The 13138-nt window shown below is 35.6% G+C and overlaps 1 protein-coding gene across 1 annotated transcript in view; it reads left to right on the top strand.

The window, feature by feature from the left end:
• Smp_139220 (hypothetical protein) overlaps window positions 1-13138 on the top strand; it is a gene marked incomplete at its 5' end in the record, with an annotated part of 58977 nt that overhangs the window by 36851 nt on the left and 8988 nt on the right. Inside the window, 6 exons of the mRNA XM_018791823.1 lie at window positions 1943-2147; window positions 2226-2340; window positions 5596-5734; window positions 7736-7811; window positions 11583-11765; window positions 13032-13138. Of these exons, the coding sequence (XP_018645046.1) occupies window positions 1943-2147; window positions 2226-2340; window positions 5596-5734; window positions 7736-7811; window positions 11583-11765; window positions 13032-13138 (825 nt within the window). The remainder of the gene's footprint in view (window positions 1-1942; window positions 2148-2225; window positions 2341-5595; window positions 5735-7735; window positions 7812-11582; window positions 11766-13031) is intronic.

A 13138-nucleotide genomic window follows, 5' to 3' on the forward strand; every position in this document is an offset into this window, starting at 1 on the left:
CCCGTTATTGTTCCTACGCAACTAGTGTAAGTAAACTGGTAATTGAAAAAAAGTGTTAAAAGTAAATCAATGATTTTATGAAACTTCAAACACTTCACTTCTACCCGAAGTTTGTGCTGATGATGTCGTGTTCAGAAGGACAATGAAAGCTCCACGACCAAACCATCCAGCTTAGAGAACAAAACTCCATCAAAACTTTACGAAGTCCATCATCATAAATTTCAATAAAGCAGGAATACTATTCGCAATAGAATAGTTTCGTCTCTTTTATTTCATGGATTCTCTTTAGCTGACTACAATCCAGAGACAACACTTATATTGATTGTTGAAAACTAAACAGACATACGTTATTTTGAAACATGATTGATTTTGAGGTTGGCACGTAGATTTAAATCAATAAAAAACAACAACATACCGATGGCGAACTCTTCAATGAGTATATACCAACTTAACTGCTCCTGCGGAACTACTTACGTTGACTCTACACAAAGGGATTCATCTATGCAGGCTCGTGAACATGTATCAGCATTGTTAGGAAAGGTATTCGCGAGATTGATTGACAGTGTCATTCTTTTTCAATTGGTAGACAAAGAACATCACATTAAATTAGATTGTCCCCTTGGTATTATGTCAAGTTCCAAACAAGCAAAATTTTAACTACTCTACGTAGCGGAGGCAACGGGGATCAATTTTAGAATTCCTGACTTGTGTATACAAAGAGGTATGTTCAATCTCTACTCTTACCAAGGACCACAATTAGATCACCATATATTTATATACACCATTGTAAGCAGCTGATGAGTATCGAAGAAATGAAGATAACTTCCTCTTATTGTAAATCAGTTGTTGTCCTTGGTTCATTCCTATATGAAAGAATTCATAGATCAATTTTATGAATATTCTAGAAAGTACTACTGAGAGGTGTTGAGTTACAGGTTTCTAGAAATGGAAGATTGATCTAACAGATTTTGTAATACTAAGTACAAGAAGAAACGTCATGTAAATTAGTATAAATCAGACAGTAAGCAAGAAAGAGCTATGCATTACATGAGTAAGAGTATTCAAAAGGATGTTACATAACTTTCATATAGTTGAGATCATGAGTCAATTGAAGATAGACCTCTATGGAAAACCTGGAAGCACTGGACGGCCGTTCCGTCCTATTGTGGGACTCCTCAACAGAGCTCATCTACGATCACGCCTCGCGAGATTCATAACTAGTTGCTAAGACTGTAGTCACCATCTGAAAGTAAGTTTAACCATCGTATGTTTTAGGATGCAGGCGTATGGCTGAAGTATTTTTATCGCAATAACTTTTGAAAAGTGTGATAAGTTCAAATTCGTTTACTTATTAACATCCATTATCCAGTAAATGATGATCAATTACACCACTGAAAATATGTCCTCCATTTAGTCTCAATTTTAGTGGAATATACTTGCTTACTTACTTACTCCCGTTACCCCTCGTGGAGAAGCATAGGCCACCCACCAGCGTTCTCCATCCAAATCTGTCCTGGTCAATTCTTTCCAGTTAACATTCATCCTTTTCATATCTGTTTCTATTTCCCGACGTAATGTATTCTTTGGCCTTTCTCTTTTCCGCTTCCCTTCCGGATTCCAAGTTAGGGATTATCTCGTGATGCAGTTTGTTGATTTCTTCAATGAATGCCCGATCAACTTCCAACGTCTTTTCCTATAAACGTATACAGTTTTATGATATTTTCAGTTGTTTTTAATCTAGCTTTTAACTATAGAGTTCCTACTTAGTATCTAGTAATATTATTCGGTTATCCATAGATTGAAGAAAATAAGACGGGGTTCGAACGTACAACCTACTGTTTGAAGGCAGAATGTTGTAACCCCGAGGTCATCATAGTGAAAGCAATCAAACTTACAAATTATATTGATCGTGTTTTGTTTTTTTAATTTCTCATTGATCTAGGGTTCTATCTGGTTTCCAATCTCGTAAAGCTCATCGTGTTCATGTACGTGATAAAGATATATTAAAGTATTTAGGAATGTTTATCCTTATAACATTCACTTATATGATTGCATGGACAGCAATTAATTTAGATTATATTAGTAATAGTCCATGGATACGAGATGATAATTCAATGATGAATAATCGTCAATCCGTTACACCAATTGTCAGTATGAAACAGGAAGGTTATATTAAAATAAAAAAATTTAATAATCAAAGTAATTTGGAACATTTCAATTCGAAGGATAATAATGAAACGATTCATTTACATGAAAATCAATTTTCTGAGGATTCAATAGATGAAATGATCACTTTTGAAGTATGTCGTGCAATGTCATGGGATGTTGTTGTTGAATTAGGTAAGTTCCTGAACTGTGTGATATGTCAATGCAACATCTTTTGAACAAAAGTTTGGTTTGAATAATTTTTTTTTCTGGTTAGCGTTTTTTTAGCGAGTTAGTTTTCTATGGGATGGTGTCGCTAACCTCATGCTTAACCCTTCCTCCTTTATCCGGGATTGAGACCGGCAGTAGCCCCCAAGAGGAGCTACAGTCGGAGTTGAACAAAGGTCTGATCATATATAAACACGCTTATAAATGACTTCGAAAACAGATCAATTTCGTTGATCCTCTGAATTTCGTAAACAACGCTCCTGGTACAAGAAGGCAATGAGTAGGACATCCGTGGCAGTGGTTGTATGCACGTGACCATGTTAAAGCACATGAAGAGGGAGAATTGACTTCCTCCAATCTCGGCCGTATCAGGGCATTTGGAGAGATAATAACAATTGATTAGTAGGTTTAAAAAAAACAGAAAAGATTTTAACAACTTAGTAGCGCTTAGAAAAATACAGATGAGCTAATAATGATTATATCTTTGTGATAAACTGCGGATTTCTGCACTAATTTCAACACATTTATAGAACCTTTTAGGATAAAAAAAAAGTTATCAATATACTTATAAAACCATCCTTGTTTCCAGCACCCAAACTAATCTTAAGGGTATATCTTCTTTTCATACATCGTACCCTTTGTCTTCTGTTTGGGGTTTAATTAGAAAAGATTCTGGAGGACTAGAGGAAGGTTAGAAAGGCAGTATCGAAAGTTTAAGTATTAGATGTACTGAAATATGTCATATTTTAGCGATCCTATATCTGAATCCAATTGGATCATATGAATGATTGTTATCGAGGTATACATGTCACCAATCCTCGTATATAATTATCAACTTAATCCGCGTTAGTGAATAACGGGATTAAATAAGTCAAATACGAGAATGGGTTTTCTAATTTGTATATTTTTAACACTTATTGATTTGAATGGACAATCAGGGGGAATGAAGCGAAGAGAAGAGATCTAGGTGAAATGACTTGCAGTGGAGAAGGAGTGTGAGCCAACTCATTTTGATCAAGCATTAGTCGGTATTTATATTCAAATGAAAATAAGTTACAGATGTGTGATAAGTAAGATAAGAAATGTACACAAATACGCTTACATTAAAATAGTCAAGGTTGGTAATTGAGTACTTAACAAGGTCAAAATATGATTTAAGAAGAATGAATAAATTGACTTATCCGGAAGTCAGAATAAGTTATGTGGACTTAACATAGTAACCGACACTACAATATAATGTACAGCAACATCCATTAAGTTCGAACTTTTTAGCATGCCCTAGTTAATAATATCCCTTCGTTCACAAAGTTCAATAACTTATCGCATCTTCTAATCACAACGGTTTAGATTAGGCATACATTAGTCACCACGAAATAAACCTCAGTACAATCGAAGTTGGTCGCGCAATTTCGTGGATTGGTTGAAGTTAGATATTAACACCGTTGGATAATAGCCGGCTCAGTGATCAAGTGGTTAAGTGCTCTGGCGCGAGACTAATAGGTCCTGCGTTCGAATCTCGCGAGTGTGGGATCGTGGATGCGCACTGCTGAGGAGTCCCACAATAGGACGGAACGGCCGTCCAGTGCTTCGAGGTTTTCCATGGCGGTCTAGCTTCAATTAACTCATGGTTTCAACTCTGAAAAATTCGTAGAGTAAATTTCATGCTAGTGGGTAAAATATGTTACATCAACAGATGAATCATGAAAGTTGCTTGAGCATACTTGTAGAGGACATAGTAAACTAAAGCCGAATATATAAATACCAAATGAGAGATTGTGATTTGACTTTGATTCAATTTGATCTATGGGTGCCATTGTACAGGAGAATATGTTGGATGAAATGAATAACCTTTTGTGGAAGGTATACGAGTATAATGAAACAGTATGAACAAAATTATTTGTCATTGAAGGATGAAAAAAAGACAAGAAGGAGCCAAACGTGAAATAAAGTTCAGAGCTATAAAAGATAATAAATCTTTGATATGCAAAGTAACCGTAAAAATATGTTCTGTATTCACAAATGTAAGGACGGCTCGTTGGTAAACTCTAGGAAGCCTCAAGAAGCCCAGAAAAAGCCGAAGACATTCCATCCAATCACTGCTAGGGAATATTCTAGAATGTTGATATGTAGCTTCCCTATTAGATGGATAAGAATGACCCCCTATGTGCCTATTGGCTGTCCGAAATGACGATTTACTTTCAGCCAAAACACTATAAATACATGAGATTTCTGTACAATATTTTGACACTGTTTTGGGGAATTAAGTTCCTACTTACTAGTGTTCTGTCTTCTCTCTTTCAACGTTGCGGGTTCGATCGTTCAAGTAGTCTAGTAGTACGCGGCATAGTAAGAAACAAAGCTCTAGATACATCAACAAAAATGTCTTTATGTTACTCATTAGAAGAGTTTCTGCAATGCAAATTAGGTTTAGATCTGCATCTTTTGATAGGCTATTTCTGATTTTATAAATGATACTGGTTCTATATAGTCGACTACATTTTGTAGAATAGGATAGTTCTTAGTTCTTCAATGCCTTTCACTGAATCCTTTTAGGAGATGTTCACATATAAAGAGACATTTCTACATAAAACAAATAGCATTTGCAACGTTGTGTAGTGTAACCTGTTGGGAATATTCAATTTAGTATCGTTTTCAGAAGGGGTTTCATGGAGATTTTAGTAATTTTATAGAGTTGAAATCATGAGTCAGTTGAAGCTAGACCACCATGGAAAACCTGGAAGCACTGAACGGTCGTTTCGTCTTATTTTAGGACTCCTCAGTAGTGCGCATCCACGTTGGAGTTCTAGTGAGAAGCAGTAACCAGTGGAGTTCAACTAGGTCTGTTCTGAGATATCAACTCACTGATGACATTGGTGAATAGTTGCTCAATTTCGTGGATTGGTTGAAGTTAGACATTAACACCGTTGGGTGCCGGCTGACTCAGTGGTCTATCGGTTAAGTGCTCTGGCGCGAGATTAGTATCGTTTTGTTAAATAGTCGAAGATCAAGAATCAGATACAGTAAGGTGAAGTTTATTTAATATTATGACAATGGAATCATTAAAACAATACCCTAGTTACATAAGAAGTAAACATTGAAAGTCTTTTGAACATTATTGGTCGAAATGTCTTTTTGAACTACTGTTTTTCTTGTAATACCCTGAAGATAGCAGTTGGATGTTGATGAGATTAAAACGCCTTCTTTATTTACATTTTTTTCTAGCTGAATTTATTATCTTGGCTATTAGTATACATTATTGTCGTCTTGTACGAACAGCACCATCTGAATATAATGAAACACAGTACATTGGTGTGGCTTTAATTATTGAAATGACAGTATCTGGATTTCTATATTTATTAAGGTAAGCCAACTTTATTTTGTTAATACAGATGTACTACTATATTCTAAATAAGTAGCATACATGTTTTTGAGATGGTAAAGATTTGAGGCTCAAGTGGATGATTGAAGTTGAGTTTTGTTTTCTGAGTTGAATGGTTTTGTCATGGAAGTCTAATTGTTCTTCTGAAAAACATCGTTGACTTTTAACCTGTCATTGGTTATATCTGTATTTTGATTGTATCCACGATTGGTTTGATTCTTAGTCCTATATTTCTTATTTTCCGTACGTTAAATAAAGTTTCTATGCTTATTTTGCGCTACTTGTCTAGCGTTCGAGATCCAAGTGTAGGAAAATTTTGGGTCTCTAGGGGGGGACTAGAAAGTCAGTGTAAAGCATTTGATTAGTGAATCTATCAAGCTAAAATTTAGGGTTTGAATTAATCGACCTAAGTTCAAAAAATTCACTGGTTTGAATTATTTCTCAGGGTGTCTTGTAATTAACTACTGTGGTGTGGGTTACTTATATCCACATAAGTAATATATAACAATGGTCAGGGATAAAATGCATTTCAGTAGAAGATCGATATGAAGAGAATGGGAACGGAACGCAATTGGTATGAAATTGCAAGAACAATAAAGTCAGAGACGACGGACTGATATTTACAGAAGGAACAGTCAAAATTGAGACAATTGATTGTTATTTTGCGAATTAACTGTTGACTGTATGGTTATCAGAATTTAGTGAGATAGTCTGTAATTTGTGCTTAAACATATTTCGATTGTCCCCACTCGTGTTCTTGTTCAATACACTACAACTTTTCTTTGATATGAAATGACTCAAGTTTATACTTTTCCATTTTTATCATTGTGACAATTGTTTGAAGGTAGGTGATGACAAGAAATTTAAAATCTTATACAATGACTCTGTTTAACTTACCAAGTGAAGTGTAGAGTTTAGTCTAATGTGCGTTACGTTTTTTTGTTACGCAAAATTTACTACTCATAAGTAGTCAGTCTATGTTGTTAAGAAAAATGTGAAAAGGTATAATGAATCGCAACAATAAAGCAAGAAAACAATATGATCTTCTTAAGAGAAATGATGTTGAACTGTTGAGGAGTCCCATACTAGGACGAAACAGCGGTCTAGTGCTTCCAGGCTTTCAATAGTCATCTAACATCAATCAATTCATGATCTCAATGAAATACTGATGATATTGAACGATTCTACTCAAAGTGAATCCGAAATAAACCTTAATCAACAATCCTACTAGTAGTATATTTTTATCAGTAAAAATTCTTCCACTGAAACTCTTGTGTTATTTTTCAATAATATTTACAATTACTATTTTGAACATTTTGATTCAGAACGAACTTTATAAATGGTCATATGATGTTTCATTTGTTACTTTGCAAGTGGAATGCGAAAAATTAGACTATGGAACTGTTTATTTTAATTTACTTGTTCATACATTGCATAAAACATCATTGACAGCCATACGACGAAATGATTACGTTTCCCAGACCACTATTTATTTAGATGTTCGATAATGCAATGAGAAAGCGAAAATTATCTCATGGCGGCAGTAAGGTGTTTCCTTCAGACAACCAGTATATTAGCGATGCTACCTTCACACAAGGAGGGGTGTTGTTAGAAAAGGTAGACCCTAAAAATGTACACCGCGCCTCATCCCACAGATTTCAGTCTCCGGAGGTAGGGTCCCAACAAGTACGAAGCTAACATGAAAGCTGTTCACAAAAAGGTCATGTGTAAACGACCTCAAGCATTTGTACTTTGGGCACTTAAGTCATGCTCTCGGGTCACTAAGACCACCTCTAACCCAATTTCCTTTTCCGGTACCTCGAGAAGAACCCCCTCCATGGTGTGGGCAACCGGGAAGTGATAACTACCCTCATACCCCTAACAGCGCTGATGTAAACCATAAAATATTATCTAATCATTAAAGTCAACTAGAAAACTTTATCATATTAGTCATCTTCCTATTTATTTACTTTTATCTTGTAGACATTTCATTTGGTACAATGTTCATCCTGATTATATATTTCTGTTATATTTTGTACGATCTCATATAACTGTGACAGTGAATCTTTTATTGATTTTTGTACCAAAGGTATGTTATTTATTGAATTAATTTTTAATTGCTTTACATACGGTCTAACTCCATACATGCTTACTTACTTACTTACGTCTATTACCCGTAGTACAGGAGCATAGGCCGACCACCAGCATTCTCTACTCAACTGTGTTCTGGACAATCCTTCCCAGTTTTTCCCACCAGTTATTTATCCTTTTCATGTCTACTTCCAGTTTCCGACGCTGTGTGTGATTTGGCCTTCCTCTTTTTTGTTTCCATTGTTTGCCTAGTGATGTAGTTAGATGATTTTCTCAATGTGTGTCCTATCCACTTGAAACATCTTTCCCTAATTTTCTCTTCAGTTGGAAGCTGGTTTGTTCTCTACCACAGTAGGCTGTTGCTGATGGTATCCAGCCAATGGATATTAAGTATCTTACGTGGATAATTATCTATAAATATTTGTACTTTTTGATGATGGTTGTGACAGTTGTCCACGTTTCAACTCCATACAGTAGGACTGTCTTGACGTTCTTATTGAAAATGTGACTTTGATATTGGTTGAAAGTTATTTTGAGTTCTATATGTTGTTCAACTGTAGAAATACTTCACTTACTTTACCAATCGTTGCCTTTACATCTGAATCAGATCCTCCTTGTTCATCGATGATGCTGTCCAGGTGAAAATTGTAAATATGATGAAAAGTCAGGAAGACTGTCGACCTCCTGCCATTAAAAACAATGAACATGTATGGTTTATTTTGTGGTTTTTAATTACCAATTCACTATCCAGATGGTTTGTTGATGAAATAAGTTTTAATAATCATCTGTTCACACTATTTTGTCATAATGTAAAATGATGAGGATGTTGAAGGGTCTGATTTATGTAGACTTTCGCAACTATATTTTGAGCGATAAACACAGGAATGGGAGTACGCTTTTGTTAATAATAGTGAGAATGTTGAAGAATTAGATTATGCTTTCTGTATGCCTTATGTCTATTTTGAATAGTGATTAGAATATACTTACTTTAAATGGTTTGAATGACTTTTTCACGTTAGCGTTATTTTAGCGCGTTAGTTTTTCTACGGTATGGGGTCGCTAACGTCATGCCCAACACTCCTCCTTTATCCGAGCTTGGGACCGGCAGTAGCCTCCGGAGGAGTTACAAGCGGAGTTGATTAGAATATAAGATATCATTTATACGATTTATTTCAGGAATTTAAAGAAATCAACTTTGATTTCAGTAGTTTATCATGAGTTAACTTCTGACTATTTCTTACTTCTCAATATAGATAAAAAAGTATCTGAAGGGGTTTTGTGGAGATTAAGCATTTTCATAGTGGAAAGAGTGAGTCAATTGAAGCTAGACCACCAAGGAAAACCTGGAAGCACTGGACGGCCGTCTCGTCCTATTATGGGACTCCTCAACAGTGCGCATCCACCATCCACGGTAGCTCAACTTCGTGGATCAGTTGCAGTTAGACATTAACACCGTTGGATGCCAACCGGCTCAGGGGTTTATAGGTTAAGTGCTCTGGCGCGAGACTGGTAGGTCCTGAGTTGGAATCTTACGAGTGCAGGATCGTGGATGCGCACTGCTGAGGAGTCCCACAATAGGACGAAACGGCCGTCCAGCGCATCCAGGTTTTCGATGTGGTCTACTTTCAATTGACTCACGCTTTCAACTATGAAAAAACTATCTGTAATGCCGGAAAGATTAATGTAATTTACTGTGCTGTAATTTCAAATCGATATTGCTAGTTTGTTTTAAGCCAATACACTGAGATTATAATTTATGGACGACCTTGGAGCAACAGTGAAATGACCTTGAAAGTGTTTACCTACTTACTAAGACTAAATGAGGGTTATAAATCAGTGTGAGAAATTAGAATTATAATTTACAGTTGATGGTTGGGGTTAGGAATGAGATTTAAGGTTTTCATTACGAACTGACATCAGCTAAAATACCAAAACTCCATTTAACCAAATGGATGAATGAATTTCGCTCTAAAATCCAAGACCTGGTATCATGAATCTGATTGGTTCGTCCATAAATTACAGTCTCATCGTATATACTTCTATAACTTTGTTAGGAAGTTTAGTATTAACATCTGGAATACCAGTGCTTCCAGGTTTTCCATAGTGGTCTAGCTTCAATTGACTCATGATCTCGACTATATAAAATTACTAAAATCTCCACAAAACCCCCTTCTGACTTATGTTTGAGCTGATCCTTTTTAGTTTAGATTGACTTCAGTATTCAACTGTATTAAAATTTAAGCTAGTTTAAGTGGTATACATGACAATTAAAGTATGGAGTACGATTCTAGTTGGATAATAAAAAAAATCATTCATTCTATAGATCATTATCGTTTGATTGCAAATCGATTTAAAGGGTTAATTGTTTGAAAGAAGAAGTATATAGATGCTTTTATCTTGTTGATATTGCCCAGGGCAGAGTTGAATGGAGAATGCTGACTGGCGGCCTATACTCCTCCACAAGGGGTAACAGGCGTAAGAAGTTAGTAATCCTGTTGATAAAAGATTTTTGATCACTGTCGAAGATTACAAAAAGTTGTGGTGAAATACTAGAATCTTGATTAACATACGAGACTCGTAAAGATCACTCAGCGTTAGGTTCACATCATGAACTAATTTACATAGCAAGCCATTGGGAAATAAGACGGACTAATTACTTAAATCACACATAATACTCACTTATGACTCTGTCTAAGAGTTATTACCCGTGGTAATGGATAATGATTACTCAATATCATGAACTAAATTGAGATAAAAAATTGTAAATCAGTAGATGTCAACTCAATGGTTTTTGTGTAATGCGTTCATCATGAGAACTAAAAATCCTAGGTTTATTTCTCAGCTAAGTCGCTGGTGCACCACGACGAAGAGTCCCATCCTAGAACGATACGGGTATTCCCTGACCTTTGATTATCTAATGGCTATTGTAAGGATGGCTCATTGGTAAACTCTAGGAAGCCTCAAGAAGCCCAGAAAAAGCCGAAGACATTCCATCCAATCACTGCTAGGGAATATTCTAGAATGTCGACGTGTAGCTTCCCTATTAGATGGATAAGAATGACCCCCTATGTGCCTATTGGCTGTCCGAAATGACGATTTACTTTCAGCCAAAACACTATAAATACATGAGATTTCTGTACAATATTTTGACACTGTTTTGGGGAATTAAGTTCCTACTTACTAGTGTTCTGTCTTCTCTCTTTCAACGTTGCGGGTTCGATCGTTCAAGTAGTCTAGTAGTACGCGGCATAGTAAGAATCAAAGCTCTAGATATAACAGTTATCCAGCCAAATTCACTCCTTGATATTAACTACAGGAATATAATTAAGTAATGACAAATTATGGATAGATGATATTGGGTTAAAGCCTAGTTTGGTTGCCATTGTAAGTTCTCATTTATAGGTCCGGCAATAATGATCATGTCACAATATATGAAAGCGTTCGATTCTTTCGTGAAAAATTTCAAGGATCATCGCTTGTGGAAAAACTCTTTAGTGATGCCAGGTTACGAAAGTAAACTGCCTTATTTTTTATAGCTACTGACTATGGAATGCTGTCCCATCTTTTGTTACTCGATTAGTATCAGTAATGTTCCCTAACGTAGACTGTTACTCAAAGCTGTTTTCTAAGATATGTTTACTTTTAATGAAAGTTCCTTGGAATTATTATTTGAATTTCGTGTTACCATACACTAATTTTTCTTTTTTTTTCAATCTCATTTACTTTCATTCAAATTTAGGTAACCTTTTTATGTCGTTCATCAAAATCTTTATGTAATACTGCTCGCCAACGTGGTTCACCTGGAGTCGTTTATCCTGGTGATCCACATTTACCTAGTAGTGGAAAATTGAATTTAGTATCAAATGGTGATCTAGATATTGCTGATGTGAATTTAGCTGATATGGATCCTGAAGTAATAAGGGTTAGTTAAGTTTCATTTTAATAAAAAGTGATTCCTATTTTGTTATACTGAAAAACGAAAGAGCTATACTTATGAAGATCATTTGTAAGGTGAAGTTTTATACTAACTGACAAACAGTTTTACATCATTTTTAACCAAATTCTACACCATTGTGTGGTCACTTAGATCGATAAATGTAAGTGCCACATTTTGTGTTGTTCATGATTGATTGACCGATGAGGCTGGAAGTTCATAAGTGTGATCCGTGGTTAGAAGTGTGCACTGGGAAGAAAATGTTAGTTTTTTAATGATTCTGTTGCTGATAAAAGCTTTCTTCAATCTAAAATAAGGTTTTTAACGGTTGAATTCATGAGTCGATTTAAGCTAGATCACCGTTGCAAACCTGGAAGCACTAGATAGCTCAAGTATGGGACTCCTCAGAAGTGCGCACCAACGCTTCCTCAGGTGGGGCTGGGACCTAGGACCTTGTGTCTCACACGCGAACGCTTGACCCCTTGAGCAATGAGACAGCCATCCAGTTCTTCCAGGTTTTCAATGGAGGTCCAGCTTAGATCGACTTGTGAATTCCACTGTTAAATTCTACAATCTCAACAAGTTTTTATACTAACGAAATAAAATTGTTAGGGTAAATAAGAACGTTCATATATATGGAATACAGGGAATTGATCGTAATTCGTTGCTATTCCCTTTAGGTTAAGGGTTACCATTTTTCTAAAGATCTATTTGATGTCATAAATTTCTTTGCTTATATTTATTTTCATTCACCAATTATGTCTACTAGCCTTGTGTACTAATACACTTTAATTTGATATTTGCAACTTGTTTGGAATGTGATTATTGAGAAGCTCAGAAAGTACCATCACCGAGTCCGTAGATTTTCCTTCCCCTTTGTTCTTTGAATGAAACTAGAGGTGATTGTTATAGAACTGATAAGTCAAGTATATTCGATTTTGGAATCTTCATGAGAACATCAATCTATGGTACATTCATTTAAGAAGTCTGTAACAGTATATAATCAGATAATATTGAAAATAACAATGAAAGCCCCAAGACCAAACTCAGTCAGTCAATCAGTCAGTCACAACGTAGAACTTCGTACGTACGTACGTACATCAGTGAGAACAAGACCAAACTATTCAACTCAGAGAACAAAACTCTATCAAAAACTGAACATGACTTCATACTACTTTAACAGTAGATATGATCAATATTTTGAAGGTCAACTTGACTTAGTGATTTCTCTTCTTCTTCTTTTTTTTGTTTTAGCGTGAACTAAAACGTCTTTATACACAAATTGAATTGTATAAAACTAAAGCAATGCGAAAAGATAATCCACATATAAGTAAACGTAGAGGAGGACGAAAACAACGTCG

Source organism: Schistosoma mansoni, assembly GCF_000237925.1.
Source record: "Schistosoma mansoni, WGS project CABG00000000 data, chromosome 1 unplaced supercontig 0071, strain Puerto Rico, whole genome shotgun sequence".
Classification (NCBI taxonomy): domain Eukaryota; kingdom Metazoa; phylum Platyhelminthes; class Trematoda; order Strigeidida; family Schistosomatidae; genus Schistosoma; species Schistosoma mansoni.